General features: G+C 48.1%; 1 protein-coding gene across 1 annotated transcript in view; it reads right to left on the bottom strand.

Moving 5' to 3' along the window:
- WBSCR17 (Williams-Beuren syndrome chromosome region 17) overlaps positions 1–13,218 on the bottom strand; it is a 648,608-nt gene extending 635,390 nt beyond the window's left edge. The window contains exon 1 of the mRNA XM_006859716.1: positions 12,981–13,218. Within this exon, the coding sequence (XP_006859778.1) occupies positions 12,981–13,218 (238 nt within the window). The remainder of the gene's footprint in view (positions 1–12,980) is intronic.
- Positions 13,219–16,568: the final 3,350 nt, after the last annotated feature.

Below are 16,568 nucleotides of genomic sequence, written 5' to 3'. Positions count from 1 at the left end.
AAAAATAAATCTACTCTCTAGTTACTGGTGTGGTGCTGTAGGATCAACACTAGACTGTGAACCACAGGCCAGCTGTTCAAACCCACCAGGTATTCCTCGAAACCCCCTATACATGATCTCTATGAATTGGAACAGAATGGAGGACGCTTACAAACAACAAAGCAAATTATTGGGACTCATCCTTTATAATGCAAGACAGACAAGTTGTAGTTGTTGTTAAGTGCCATTAAATTGGTCCTGACTCATAGTGACCCTGAATTGGGCTTCTAAGGCTGATAATATTTATGAGAGCAGAGATTCACATCTTTCTCCCTAGGAGAGGCTGGTGGTTTTGAACTGCTGACCTTGCTGTTAGCAGCCCAACGTGAACCCAAAACCGTAAGAGTTTCGAAGAAGGGATAATGCATTCTGACAAGATGGCCACGGAGAGTTTCGGAAAATGAAGGGTTTCATTGAAGTGGTTCAGTCCGGTTCTGCCTCCTGCTAAGAATATGCATTTCCACCGCAAATCTAACCCAACTCAAACCCACTCCTGTCCAGAATCTTGTGTGTTTCAGAGAACTGTTCTGTGGGATTTTCTTGGCTGTCACCTTTATAGAAACTGATTGCCAGGCCTTTCTTCCATGGTGCTGATGGGTAGGTCCAAACTATCAACCTTTAGTAGATGCGCTCAGACTATGTGTGCTACATAGATGGGGATCTCACCGTTCCTGGAACCACAGCAAATCATGCCTGCCTCCCCTTTTTGATGAAATTTCAATGAAATAGGACTGTTGGCCCACCCTAATGGAGAGTGAGGAAGGGCCTGGGGAATGGGGGAGGGGAGGAAGGCACGACAAAACCCATTGCCATCAAGTGAATCCCCACTCATGACGACCATAGAGAGCAGAATAGAACTGCTCTGGGGTTTCCAAGGCTCTAGCTCTTTATAGGAACCGACATCCTCATCTTTCTCCTTCAGGAAGGCTGGAGGGTGTGATGCAATGCTTAACCCACTGCACCACTAGGGCTCCTTCCTTCCAGAAATGCTGAATCAAAATCTGCACTTTCACAAGATCCCCAGATCACTTTAATAGATCCCTAGGAGTCCTGCGCTGGACTATAGAGTCAGTTTGAGGCACAAGGTCAGTGGTTCAAACCCATCAGTCACTCCCTTGGAAGCCTTATGCACAAGCCTACACACAGGGTCGCTATGGGTTGGAACTGACTCGATGGCACTTAACAACAGCAACAACAACAAAGTAAGCTTGATGTATACAGTAGACCCACCTGGGTATGTATTACAACATAGATACTATATCTGGGGCTGCCAAGGCAAGTTCTCACCAAGGGAGGGGGGCGGGTGGGAGCAAACCAGCTCACTCCTACTCCGAACTGGAGTCCCTAGGTGGGGCAACAGTGATGAACAAAAAGATTGGTAGTTGGTGTCTATCTCGAGGTACCTCAGAAGAAAGACCTGGCAACCTGGATCCATAAGAGCACAATCTAGAAAAAGCCCACAGAACACAGTCCTATTTTGCAAGTCATGGATTCACCATGAGTCAGAACGTACTACATGGCAACTGGATGGTTCAAACTGGTTCTTGGAGAAACAATTGAGATTTTAATAAGAAGCAGGGAGGGGACATTATCCCTAATCTGAGAGTGAGCAGTTTGCATTTTATAGGTGCAGAAACTTTGTCCCCTAGGAACAGAGTAAGACTTGTCCAGTGCTTTCTCCCAGGGAGGTACAGGACTTCACAAGCCTAGCAGCCACCCCTCAGTAAACACTAATCACACAATTAGCCATTGTCTGAGGCTAGGACAGGGGGAAGCTCTTCTGGAATCCTGGCTCCCTATTAACTGTCGTTGGTGTCTAGATGCCGCCGCCTGTAATTACGGCAGCGGTTTATTACTCATGCATGGCAGGGGTAACATTCTGCAGTTAGCAGTGACAGGGACATTATTAAAAAGGAAAATTTCTCTATCAGTCGCTAAGCCGATTGTCATCCACACGTCAGAACTGTCTACAGGCCTGTGAGCAGCTACTAGTAATAGCCTAAGCTTGTCATTCCTGCATTTATTTAAGCGTACGGATACTAGAATGGCCGGAAGAGAGGGAGCGAGGGAAAGAGACAAAAGATTCAAGATTGATAGCAAAGAAAGTGAAGGAACCCCTGAAACTATCGCCCAGAGATCATCTCTAAACCTTAAACCAAAAATATCCCCTGAAGTCATCTCAACACTGAACTGCAGTTTAGTTTAACTGGTTTAAAAAAAAATTTTTTTAAGGGTCTGTCTTGAGCATTATACTCTTTTAAGAACTATCTATATGGAATCAAATTGATAAAAGCAACTTGAAAGAGTAGCTAGGCTAAGCTCAAGGGGCACAGAGCCTCTGAATGGTGAGGAACATTTCGGGAAAGGAGGGGTAGGGATGGTTGTGCAACTGAAAGAATGCAATCAATGGTACTAAACTGTGCAAGTCGGGATTGATGCCTTTAAATTACGGAGTCGGCGAAGAATTTCAAATATACCAGAAGAACGAACAAATCTGTTTTAGAGGAAGTACAACCAGAACGCTCCTTAGAAGGGAGGGTGGCCATACTTGCTAGGTGTCCTGTACTTCAGACATGTTCATCCAGAGGAGGCAGCCCCTGGAAAAGGTCATCCTGCTGGTTAAAGTAGAAGATAAGCAAAAAAAGAGGAAGACCCTCAACATAAGGAACTGACACCATGGCTGCAACAATGAGCTCAAATCCAGGGATGTTTGTGAGGATGGTTCAGGAACAGGCAGTGTTTGCTTCTGTCGGACATGAGTCGCTGTGAGCTCTGGCACTGGGGGTAAAGCACAGGACCACAGGTCGGCTTGAACCTCAAAGCTGGTGGTTCAAACCCACCAACTGCTCCTCAGAAACCCTTCTATACAGGGTCACTATGAGTTGGAACTGACTGGGCACTTAACAACAATACAACAACAACAACAGGAATTGCTGAATTGGTGTATGCTCTTCTGTGCATATTCTCAACAACAACAACAAAGTAAATATGTAAAATTTAGGGGGAAAAGGATCTGAGCTAGTATATATTTTACTTGAAAATCATCGGCATAAATAACAAAATCATGGAAGGGGCAGGGTCCTGGTATGTGATTAAAGGTTCCTTCCGGGTCCACCTCCTGTAGATGGATAATTTGCATTTCCATTCCAGATATATGTTGTCTTTGTTATTAAATGTCCTTGACTTGGTCCTGACTCATAGCAACCCTGAATAGGGTTTCTAAGGAGCAGTTGGTGGGTTTGAACCACCAACCTAGCAGTTGGCAGTCCAGTGCTTATCCTCAGGAAGCTGGTTGGCCCTGGTTTAAACTGGAGACGAGCTCTTTGTTTTTGGCCTCCCAGACTCCTGGTCTGGACCACTGTCATTTCCATCCTTTCCTGTGACTCAGTACCCATCTGGCTCCTGGTTACTACTGTCCCATCCCTTGTTCACTAATGAAAACGTCTCAGACCTTGTGTTTAAACCCAGCTCTCCCTGTACAAAGCTTCTCCCAAGGACCAGACACTGAGAAACTTGCCCTTCTCTCCTTAAATCATCACAACACAGTCTTGCTCTTCTGACCAAGAGAGAAACTAAATTCCTGGAGGTACGTGATTTGCCTGTCTGTCAGGGGAGACTTACACATTGCTGTAATGCTCAACCTTGCAATCGGCAGTTCAAGCTCACCAGCTGCTCTTTGGAAACCCTATATAGGGTCGCTATGGTTCGGAACCAACTCGACAGCACTTCACAACAACAACATAATGTTCATCAGGTATCAGCAGAGCTCCTTGACTAACACAGACTAGGAAGAAAGTCCTGGTACTCGTAAAAACCCTGCGGCTCACACAACAGTCTGTCCCACAGTCAAGGGACTGACGGCACATTGGGACCAGGCATCATTTTGTTCTGTTGTGCATAAGGCCACCATGAATTGGAGCTGACCAAATGCAAGCTAGGATTCAATCTAATCTTAGATTGCTTCTAAATTTGACCCAGGGCTCAGTCTGCCCAGACCTCATCTCGCTGTCACTCTTAGGTCTAACGACCAAGTCTTCCTCCTATCCAGGATGGCACTCCTGATATGGCAAAAGAAAGGCCAGTCAGAGAGGCTGGATTTGTTCCTCTGGGCGGGCAGGCAGCAGCTGCCCCTACTGGCAGGATTCCTGTCACACACACTGGCCACCAACACAGATGTGCCTGATCCGAGGACTCTCCAAGCACCAGGCTCCCCATTTCTCCTGGAGGGGCAGCTGCTTCCAGACACTCTCAGGCACTGAAGGTTAAGGGGTGAGCAACCAAGGAGCTCTGGTAGCATAGTGGTTATGAATCGGGATGCGAACCTCAGGGTCAGCAGTTCGAAACTACAAGCTATTCTGCGGGAGAAGGGTGAGGCTTTCTGCTGCCGTAAAGATTTACAGCCTCGGAAACCCTGTGCAGGGTCGCTATGAGTCGGAACCGACTCCACAGCACATAACAACAACAACAACAACAACAATCAAGCCTTGGCCTTGCCGGGCACGCCTTCCATAGAGCCTGGCTAAGTGTGCCCAGGCACCAGGGACGCCACTCCCTGCCTGGCTTCCTTCTGACATTCTGCAGGGATTGATCTTAATGTGAACGTGGCCCTAACACCCCATCTCCTCCCTGCCAGGTAAGCTGGTACCACCCAGCCTCTGTAACCTTTAGGGGTACATCGATTTTCCTGCAGATGGGAGAGAGCACCAGACAGCTCATGGCATCCAGAAGTTGGGCTTTTAAAATGCTATCCCCCTAGTGATTCCTCAAAAAGTTCAACAAAGTTCTTATGACTCACTTAGTTCACTCTTAGGTAAACATACCCAGGAGATTTGAAAGCACAGGTAAGACCTGGCACACGTACACAATTCTCACTACAGCACTGTTCACAATAGCCCAAAGAAAACAACCTGAGTGTCTGTCAACAGAACAATGGATAATGTGGTCCATCCACACAGAGGAATGCTGCTCAACCGTCAAGAGCAGTGACGTCCTGGGTCAGGCTACAACATGATAACCTCATGCTGAGTGAAATAAGTCCACTGCAAAAGGACATACAGAATCTCACTTATATCAAATAAGGAAATGTATGTTGTTGTAGTTGTTACCATTAGGTGCCACTGAGCCTATTTCAACTCAAACAGACACTATGTGACAAAGCAGGTCTCCCCCATAAGGGTTCCAAGGCTGTAGTTTTTATGAAGGAGTCCTGGTGTGGCACTGTAAGATAAGCACTGGACTGCTAACCACAAGATCAGTGGTTCAAACCCACTAGCCACTCTTCAATAATCCTCCCTATACAGGGTGACTATGAGTCGGAACTGATTCAATGGTACTTGACCACAACAATCCTTATAGAAGTGAATCATCTTGTATTTCTCCATGGAGCCGCTGGGTTAGTTCTAACTGCCAGCCTCCTGCATGCAGGCAAGCACTTAACTGTTGCTTAAGCAAATATATTCTTCTTCTTGTTGCTGTTGGCCATAAAGGTGGTCTCTACTCATAGAACAGAACTGGGAGAAACATGAGGTTGTTTACTCATAACGATTCACAGTCTCAGAAACCCTTACAAGGTCACTGAGACAGAATCAACTCGATGGTTGTGGGTTTGGTTTTAGTTTTGGTATGGGAGAACAGAGTAGAACTGTCCTATATGATATGATCTTTACAGGAAGGACCTCTGGTCACAATGGTTAAGCACTTGTCTGCTAACTGAAAGTTCAGCGGTTCAAACCTACCAGTTGCTCCTTCTGAGAACAATGAGGCTGTCTGCTTCCTAAAGATTTGCAGCCTGGGGAACCCGATGGAACAGACCCATAGCATCACTCTGAGTTAGAATTGACTCCAGGGAAATGGGTTTGATTTGGGGTGTAAGCTTTACGGGAGCAGTTCACCAGGTACTTCCGCATGACGGCTGGTAGGTTCAAACCACCGGCCTTTCGGTTAGCAGCCAAGCACTTTACCAGGGCTCCTAAAACAAATGTAAAGCAATCAAAAACTATTAGTGGTTACCAGGAGTGGACAGGAGAGAAGGGAGAGGTTTTGCTTAGGTGTTACTGAGTTTATGTTAATGGGTGATGGAATGATACGAAAAAGATTAGCAAGAATGAATACTCTTTGGTATTAAGTGCCTTTGAGTTGGTCCCACCTCATTTGTTGTTGTTGTTGTTATGTGCCGTGGAGTCAGTTCGGACCCATAGCGACCCTGTCTGTACAGGGTTTTCGAGGTTGTAAATCTTTACGGGAGCAGAAAGTGTCATCTTTCTCCCGCGGAACAGCTGGTAGTTTCGAACTGCTGTCCCTGAGGTTCACAGCCTGATTTGTAACCACTACGCTACCAGAACTCCTTCATAGCAACCCCATATTGGGTATCGGAGGAGCAATTGGTGGATTTGAACCCTCGACTTTGCTGTTAACAAACCAGTGCTTATCCTACAGTGCCATACTAGGACTCCAAGAATATACTACTTGAAGATTATCATCACTGAATTGTACATTTGAAATCACTGAACTGGTCTATAGTTTTTAATATAATTTTCATCACAACTTAAAAAACAACAACTGTGACCTCTGTCTGACCCCATCCTGGAGACCTGCGGGAGCAAACCCCCATCTCATCCCCTGGGTGCCAACTAACCATCCCTGGCTCATTGAGTCTGGCATGTGGGTCAGGCTGCCAGGCTGCATGGGGTAATTTAGAAATGTCTGGGTTTTCCGCAGTTCCCACCATAGCTCCGTCAGCCTGTGTGGCTTGGGGGCAACACATGAAGAGGTAATTCTGACTTCTCTTCATTCCCACAAAGATTTTCAATTTCTCCAAGCAACCCTGCTTCTATTCAATATCCTCCTGAAATCTAAATTTGGAAGCAACCTGAATCAATTGCATTTCCTCTTCCTGCCCTAGGCTTGCTCGGTGGAACTTGGACGTGCACCCTTCAGGAACCTTAGAAAGGGGCTCTCTTAAGGGGTGGGCAATTAGACCCGGGCTTGGGACTTGCACAGGGCCGGAATGCCACACCTCACTGCAGTGCTGGCCCCTACATACTCTTTAGAAGGTGTCAGACTGGAAAAAAGCAACCATGGAGGTCCCGGTCCTCCGAAAGGTACCTTGGAAGACAGGCCTGGCAACTTATTTCCAAAAACTCAGTCATTGAAAATCCTACAGACAGTTCTTACTCTGACACACATGGGGCCTCCATGTTTGTCCATGATTCCTTTTGTTGTTGTTAAGTGTCGTCAAGTCAGTTCCAACTCATAGTGACCTTGGATAGGGTTTCCAAGGAGCAGCTGGTGGGTTTGAACTGCTGACCTTATGGGGAAACGGAAATGGAAGATGCGGAGCCACTGGGATGCCTTGGTTTCCTCTCTGATAACTTGAGCCAAAGTGTGCTCAGGGGGGAGTGGCGATCTGAGCAAACAGAGGCGGCAACGCTGTTAAAAGATTACTGCCACAGCAGATGAATGGACAAACTGCTGTGTTCTAGTCACACAACAGAATATTTGTTGTTGTTGTTGTTAGCTGCTTTCAAGCCTGCCCCCACCTTACCGTGGCCCCTAAGTAGAATTTCCACAGGGTTTACTTGGCTATAATCTTTATGGAAGCAAGTTGCCAGCTCTTTCTGCCTTGGCCCCACGGAGTCCGTTTGAACTGCCAGCCTTTAGGTGACAGTCGAGTCCTCCCCGCTCCCTTCTGTTTGGACCTCTTCAGAGTTGACAAGATAGATTCAAGAACAGTCTATACAATGTGGTCCCATCTTCCACAGGACACTGCTGCTCACAGTGTCCCCTGTTCTAGGAGCAAAGGGACTCTCCATCAATCCCAATTAAAACAAGTAGAGGAGTCTCTGCTGGTACATATGGTCTATCTGAAAGACTGGAGGTTCAAGTTCACCCAAAGGAACCTTAGAAGAAAAACCTGTAAATCTACTTCTAAAACATTAACCCTTGTAAATACATATGGGGTCGCCCAGTCAGAACTGACTCGATGACAACCAGTTTGGTTTGGGGTTCTTTTGGTAGGTTGAGAAAAGTCTCTGGGTGATACACACAGTTGATGCGCTAACAGAAAGGCTAGAGGTTCAAGTTCATGCCGAGGTGATGCAGAAGAAAGGCCTGGTGATCTGCTTCCAAAAGACCAGCCATTGAAAACCCTGTGCGGTCTCCCAGAATTGGAATTGACTTGATGGAAACTTTATTGTTGTTGTTATTGTTGTATATATCCCACAGAAGTCTGTATATTTCCCACAGAAGTCCAATTTCCGTCTTCAACAGCAATGAACAGAGCAAGTTAACAGGAGATTCTGCATTCCATCTAAGAGAGACTCTTCCTCTCCCACTCCACCCTCCCACTGTAGCAAACAACCAAGCTGGCCTGGGGCAGCATCATGCCTGCAACCAAAAGACAGAAGTCTGAGGGGAGTTGGGTGGTGAAGATTTCAGAACTTTCACTACTTTTTTTCGATACAGACTGCATGCAGGACACTACAAATTAACACTCAACCCAGCTAGGCGATAACATCTGCCCAGGTGCAGCCTGAATCCCGGGCTTGCCCTAGAGATGCTCTCAACTGGATCTTCATGCCAGCTTCTCTTCAGAGGCTACAGGAAACCTCAGCCTGCCCATCGAATAGCCTCCAACCCATGGAGTGAACATCAAGACGCTCCCAGTTCCCAGAGAACTGCTTGTCCATCAGAAGAGCACCCAGAACGACGCCAGAGCCCCAGCCCTTTTGGATATGTTCCAATGGGTTTTCTGCATTAGCTTGGCTGGGTGTTAGATCATCGTTCCAGGCCACAGCTGGTTAAGATTCAACTTCTTGGGCCTCATGCCAGACCTGTTGAATCAGAGACAGACATGGGGTGGGGCCCAGAAATACGAGTTTAACAAACCCTCCAGGTGACTCTGCGAAGCTACACATTGAGGAAGGCTGGTGGAGTGTTATTGGCTTGGAAACTCGCTAGCCGTGCAGATGTGAGCACATAACTTCAGAAAAATAGTAAATAGCATCTGGTGTGGCACTGTAGGATCAGCACTGGACTGTGTGCGAACCACAAGGGCGGCAGTTCAAACCCACCAGCGGCTCCTTGGAAACCTTATACTATGAGTCACTATGAATTGGAACTGACTCAAAGTCACTTAACAAAAACAACATATATCCAAGGAACCCTGATAGCATTGTGGATTTCGAGCTGGGCTACTAACCTCAAGGTCAACAGTTCAAATTTACCAGTTGTTCCTCAAGAGGAAAACGAGGCTTTCTGCTCCTGAAAAGATTTAGAGCCTTGGAAACCTTATGCAGGAAACCCTATGGACTGAGACAGAACCAACTCAGCAGCATACAACCACCACAACCACCACCATATACCCAAAAAACTCATAGTCATTCAGTGACTTACAACTCATGGAGACCCCAAATGTCACTGAGTAGAATTGCTCCACAGGGTTTCCTTTGACTCTACTGACTGGACAAAAACTAATAACAACAAAAGAAGAAGGTTTTTCTTCTGTGGCACTGCAGGGTGGGCCTGAACTACCAACCTTTAGGTTTGTTGTTGTTGTTCAGTGCCACTGAGTCGGTTCCGACCCATAGCGACTCTGCACAGGGTTTCTGAGGAGCAGCTGGTGAGCTTGAACTGCTTGTAGGCAAGTGCAAATCAGTTGAACAACCCACGGCTCTACTTACATCATAGATTCTGAGTTCATATATCAGGGGGCTTTGAAAAGATTGTGGATAATGGAATTAAAAAATCATGGAACTGTTTCAAGTCCCCTGCTATGTACGTGGAGCCCTGGTAGCAAAGTGGGTTGAGTTGGGCTGTCAACCGAAAGGTCAGCAGTTCAAATTTACCAGCTGCTTCACAGGAGAAAGGCTTTCTGCTCCCATAAAGATTTATAGCCCCAGAAACCATGTTCAAGATCGTTATGTGTTATAACCAACTCAATGGCACATAACCACTACCACTAGGTACGTATGTACCTGGAACTTAGTGAACACCACGTTGTTGTTGTTAGCTGTCATCAAGATGGCCCACATCTCATAGTGCCCTCATGTGTTATAGCACAGAACTGTTTCCAATAATTTTCTTGGCTGTCATCTTTACAGAGCCACTGGGTGGGTTCCAACAGCAAACTTTTTGGTTAGCAACTGATCGCCACCAGGGCTCCTCGTTATTAACTGGAGATCTGGGTCATATCATATTTACCTTTTCTCATTAAAATGAGTATTAAAATAGCCTTGTCTCTTTAAGTGCAGCCCAGTACAGTCGTGTGTCATCTAACATCTTCATTACGTTTTGCGAAATAGGACATTCTGTAATTTGGCGTTATGCGGACACCATATTAAAACCCTGTGGGAGCCCGAATTAGGTCGTCTTCATTGCTGAAGCTGCCAATGGACACTGGAGGAATGGGCAGTGGTTGATGGAGCTGCAGTATGAGAACAAAGCAAGAGGAAGCCCGATCCACTGTTCTGCCAGTCTGCCCACCAGACAAACCCGGAGCTAAGCACCAAGATCCCACCATGGTCCAATCCTGCAAAAGCCTGGGATCTTTAAAACCATTAAAACTAACCCATGGCTACTGAGTTAATTTCAACTCATACAAATCCTTTATAGGGTTTCTGAGACTTTAAATCTTTAAGGGCACAGACAACCTTATTGTTCTCCCAAGGAGCGGATGGTGGGCTTGAGCCACTGATGTCTCAGTAGGGGTAATAAAAAAACAAAAGGAGAGCTACTTTCGCTCAAAGCAAACAAACAAAAACAGAACTACTTATGAAACCACAGACATAAAAGAGAGTCTCAAAAAGTGGCATTAAAAGACAATGGGATTTTTCCACAAAGTTTTTGAAGTTATGCTCCCCTCACCACCATATAGGACGTTAAGTGACCCCATACATGTACTGGAGGAACCCATAGCTCTTGTACTCTCTCCCTTTGGGGTCCTATGGATACTTCTATAGCAGGGGTCCATATGTTTCTTATTCCTGCAGAAACGAACTGTGGTGTTTTGGTTTATTTTGTGCCATTTGTAGACACTCAGAACTCAGCCTTAGCAAAGCTTTAGAGGGCTACTGTGTGTGTGTGTGTGTGTGTGTGTGTGTGTGTGTGTGTGTAGGGGGGTGGGGTGGTCAGAGGACAGCAGCTTCCTGCTACAGACACAAACACAGACTCAAGGCTTCTCCTAGATACTCTAGGAGCCCGGGTAGTGCAGTAGATACAAGGTCAGCAGTTCAAATCTACCAGTCACTCCGAGGGAGAAAGATGAGGCTTTCAGCTCCCATAAAGATTTACAACCTCAGAAAGCCTATAGAGGGTTGCTATGAGTCGGAACTGACTCGATGACAGAAAACCACCAATACCACTTCCTGGATACTTATCAAACAGAGTTCAGAAGGTCTAGGTATTGGAACACATGAATTGCCCAGCAGGGATCATCACAGATCTGGAAAGAGACAGGTCTGGCTGTCTGCCCCTGGGTCCCTAGCTGTTCTTAGACCCTCAACTGTGAAAAAGACAGTGAGGTGCTTTCTTCCTGAGACAGAACCTACCACAGGTAGAAAGCTGTGTCTGAAGCTACAGGTATTAATTTTTTCATCAACTTTAATGCCGCTGTTAGTTGGCATGAGGCAATTGTGATTCGTGGCGACTATAATTATTAGACCAGAGACAGAAATTGGCACTTAGTAGCCTGCAGTCAAGCAGACTAACTAGTAGCAGGATGCTGGGCAACCTCTTCAAACTCCATGTTTTCACTTCTAATTTGGAGCCATGGAGCTCTCTGGTAGTATCATGGTTCAACACCCAACTGTCAACCAAAAGGTCGCCGGTTCAAATCCACCCAACAACTCCACAGGAAAAAGAGCTGGTGATCTTTATCCAGAAAAATGACAGCTTCCAAAACCTTATGGGGCAGCTTGGCAGTGGAGAGGAGTCAAAATCGAATAAATGAACCTTAACCACAATAGAAAGGAGCTGGAATGGAATCTACCTGGATTAATGTCAACAATGAAATAATTAATGCACTACAAACGACTTTGCACATCGCCTGGCACTCAGCAAGAACTGCACTAATTAAGATGACTATGCCCTTTATTAGGATTCTCTGTAGTGTGAGATTTGAATTAGAAGTTCTGGAAGGGCGCTGACAGCTTCTCCCAGGTACAGTATCTGCCTGGGAGAGCTGACTCCTACAGTGGTTACACCCTGACCTTGGAGACTGCAAGGATCACCCATGAGTCCCCGGACCAGACTGCAAAGAGCCCGGGAAAAGTCTCCCACTTCCGAGCCTCAGAGGAGGGCATATTAAGGGTGCCAGATTCTCATGACTGTGTGAACTGAATGTTCCACTTCTCTTTGCTACACACTATAAAATCCCGCTTTCTCAGCCCATTGCAAACTCTCAACAACCGCCTAGTGGCAACTCTGGGTGAGCAACCAGGTGTGTTTTTAATAGCAGCGTCCTTCAAGGTGTTGGAGAAGAAGGAATTGTTGTTATCCTCTGGATTGCAGCCTGCCCAAGGAGCAATGACATATGCATTCACCCAACTTACTACCCAAGCGCATTAGCTCCTGGACTCCTGGCCCTGAATTTGCCTGCAGACTTTGAAGCCCTCCAATCATCCCTTCCCTGTCTGGCCCCTACTAAACACAGCGCAATCGAAGCTATTTCATTCCTGGACCTCGGCTAGTGCCTTATTTGCGCTCCAGCTGGAGTCAAGAGGGCAAGATTTCGTGATTTGCACGATGTTTCCACCATACAAGCAAACTTACGGCTGAGGCACAGAAAGGCAGCAGCTAAGTTCTTTCCAGCAGCCCTGGCCTGAGATAGGTCAAGGAGAGAAAAGAGAGCAAATCAGAACCTGGAGGTACCGCGCCCCGCCGGCTCCAGAACGACATGCCACGCGTAGGACTTCGAGGTTAGCCCCGCCAGTAAGCATCCTTACCATTCAGTTGCCGGTACACTATGTCCTCAAGCAGCGAGAGGCGCTTCAGGACCGCATCCTGGATAGGGCTGGCGCTGTGCGCGCTGAGGTTGGTAACCTCAGCGCGCGGCCGGATCTCATGGAAGGCGTCTACGTTGCGCACCGCTATGGGCCGGCACTTGGCCAGAAAGAGCACGAAGCCAGCCACGGCAATCAAGTTCAACACCAGCAGCACTTTGACTCTTCTCAGTGAAGCCATCAAACACGCCCGGCTGGTCCTCTTCCCGGACTCGCGACCCTCGGGCTCCTAGGAGGCGCGGGGTAGCCGGGGCTCGTTGGAGTCTTACGTTCCCACAAGCCAGCGATGGGCCCGGTGAGCGAGTGTCACAGCGAGCAGCAGAGACGACTATGAGGACAGCTCACACGGGAGTCCCACTCGGCAGAAGCGCTCCCGGAATGCGTGCTCGATCCTCAGCGCGCGACTCCTTATAAGGCTCCTCGGCTTCTTGGTCAAAGGCCAGGGGCCAGGGGTCCCTTCCTGGGCTCTGCGAGTGGCTCACCTCTGGGCCACGGAGGGGAGCTGAGGCCACAAGCGAAGCCCTGGACCGACAAGGGGCTGCTGGGGGAACTGAGGAGGGCACGGCGCACAGGTGCCAGGTTAGGACTTGCCACCCGCCCGCCAGAGACCACGCTGCGCCTCGAGGCTGCACAGCTAGTACCGTGGTCCGCAGACAGCCGTCGCGGCTCGCAGCCGGCGTTCCTCAGCCGAGGACCCACTCCCCGAGGCGAGCGCCTTTGTTCCGCTCACCGACCCGCTCCATCACTCCGGGCTGAGAGACAGTCCGCGCTCGGCGTCCGCATCCTCGTGGCTCCGCAGTCACGCTCAAGTCTCAATTACTCTCCAAAGTGGGGGCAGCAGCAGGGGGCGGGCGGAGGAGGGTAGAGCACAACGGCCTCTCCGCCCCTCGCACCGGGGGACACCCCACCCCACCACCAAACTCACCAGCGCGCTCAGCGCCGCCGGCTCCGGACGCGTTCCAAGTCCCAAGCCCACTCAGCGAGTCTGCGGGGCCTGCCTGGCACCCTGGCCTGGCCCCGAGCTGGAGCGTCCTGAGGCCGGCCGGAAGGAGGAGTCGGACCTCAAAAGTCACAGCAGTTCTCTACCCCCCTTCGCCAACGTCGCGGGGAGCGCGGCGGGGAGGGACGCGCGCCGGAGCACCCTCCGCTCTCCAGCACTGGCAGCGCGGCTCATCCCGTGCCCCTCGGAGCGACAGGCTCAGGCTCCGAATAGGCAAACACAGAGATTCCACCGCTGCAGCACCCAAAGCCCGCACGGCCCACTGAGCGCGGAGAAGATGCGCAGGTGGTGGTGGAGGGCGGGGCACGGCCCGAGGGGACCGGCTGCAGCACCGGCTCCTCCCCCGCCGCCCGCCAGTGGCCAACCCTCTCCCCGCGCCGCCGCCGCCCGCAGGCTGCCAGGCGGCGCACGCCTACCCTGCTTGCCGGTTTGTGCGCGCGCACCCGGAAAAGGGCGGGGGCGGCTGGTGAGTTGGAGGCCAGGAGGGCTGAGGGAGGTCAAGGCATTCTGGCTGGGGCTGGAGCTGGGGCTGGGGCTGGAGGAACCCTTAGGATCTCAGCACTCCGAAGGCGGGCTGGTAGGTTTGTTCCATTCTGGATGACGATGAAGACATCCCTTGCTGTGTGCTCGTTGCTCCTCTTTGCGTGGTGGCCGTGAATGGCTAGAGGGAAAATCTGGCCTGGAGACGCGGATTCTGTGACTTTTCTAGCAATTGTGAGGGGCGGCGGGTTGGGTGGGTCCTCCCCGGGTGAAAATACCAGCAGTCCAAGTCACTGTTTAAGTGCCCACATTACACCTCATTATGCATGTTATGAAAGAGGATTTGGCTGCTGAATATCCACGACCCCTTTCTGGTCCCAAAACCCAAGGGCTCAAAATACTGGAATCCAAACTCCCTCTCCTGATCCATTCAATTCCTTGGGCCTAAAAATGAAGCTATGCTGCTTAGTTAATAAGAACCAGGCAGTCAAAGGCAAATGAATCTGACAGGCTCCACCTCACCTTTTCCAATGCCTTAAAGTTTTCTTCTACCTATGTTGTTTTTTCATTATGATTTTACTTTACTTGTGATTTTCAGTATGCATTTTGAATACAGGAAAGTACATGGAAATATTTCTTGTTGTTATTGTCGTCATGTGCCCTGGATTCCAGCTCATGGTGACCCCATGTGACCAGAGGATTTTAAAACATAACAAAGGGAATACCACGACATCATATCAGGAAAGTTGTACAGCAGGGTTTTATCCTTTCATGATACTTAATCTGTATGCTGAGCAAATAATCCAAGAAACTGCACTAGATGAAGAATAACAAGACATTAGGATTGGACCATCAAGGGAGAAGAGTGGAGAGCGGGACCCTACCCAGAGAAGCAGTGCTGCCTGAGATGGAGGCAGAGACAATGACATGGAAAGAGGGCACGGCTGGGGACTTTAGACACAGAGAGGAGAGGGGCTGTGTGCTGACGACTGGCGGCAGGCTTGTAGTGTATACCCTTTGGTTGGTTGATGATGCATGGAGGGGATTGTAACCATGGCAATGAAACGATCTGCGATAGGATGAATGTAAAACTAATGTTCTCCAATGTAAACTGTCACATAATTCACAATAAAACATTAAAAAAAAAAAAGACATCAGGATTGGAGGAATGTTCATTATCAACCTGTGATTTGTAAATGACACAACCTGCTTATCGAAAGCAAAGAGGACTTCAAGCACTTATTGAAGAAGATAAAAAGAAACTACAGTCTTAAGTGTGAATTACAAGCTAATGTACAGAAAACAAATTTCCTCACAACTGGATCAATAAATAATATCATGGTAAGAAGGAGAAAGATTGAAATTGTCAATAATTTCGTTTTGCTTGGAACCACAGTCAAAGTTCATGGAACCAGCACTGAAGAAATCAAATGACACTTTGCATTAGACGAATCTACTGAAAAAGACATCTTTGAAGTATTAAAAGAACAAAGATGTCACTATGAAAACTAAGGTGCTCCTGATCCAAACCATGGTAATTTCAGTTGCCTCATATGCATGTGAAAGTTGGACAGTGAATAAGGAAGACCAGAGAAGACTTGATGCATTTGAGTTATGGTGTTGGGGATAGATAATTGAAAGTATCACGGATTGCCAGAAGAACAGAAAAATCCATTTTGGAAGAAGTACAGCCAGAATGTGAGAATGTCAAGACATGGCTTCTTGTCCTTTGGACATGTAATCAAGAGAGACCAGTGCTTGCAGAAGGACATCATTCTTGGGAAAGGAGCAAATCAGTGAAAAAGAGGCAGATCCCCAACAAAATGAATTGACACTGTGACAGCAACAATGGGCTCAAGCATAAGGACAATTGTGCGAATGGCTAGAACCAGGCAGTGTTTCGTTCTATTGTACATAGGGTCACTATGAGTTGGAACTGACTCAACAGCACCTAACAACAACAACCCTCTGTACCACGTGGGATCACCATGAGCTGGAATCAGCTTGAAGGCAATGGCTTTGGTTTTTTGCTTAAAGCTTCTGAGGTGTTC

This window comes from Chrysochloris asiatica, unplaced genomic scaffold (genome assembly GCF_000296735.1).
Source record: "Chrysochloris asiatica unplaced genomic scaffold, ChrAsi1.0 scaffold00034, whole genome shotgun sequence".
In the NCBI taxonomy this organism is placed as follows: Eukaryota; Metazoa; Chordata; class Mammalia; order Afrosoricida; family Chrysochloridae; genus Chrysochloris; species Chrysochloris asiatica.
This window is presented reverse-complemented; position numbering and strand designations above follow the sequence as displayed.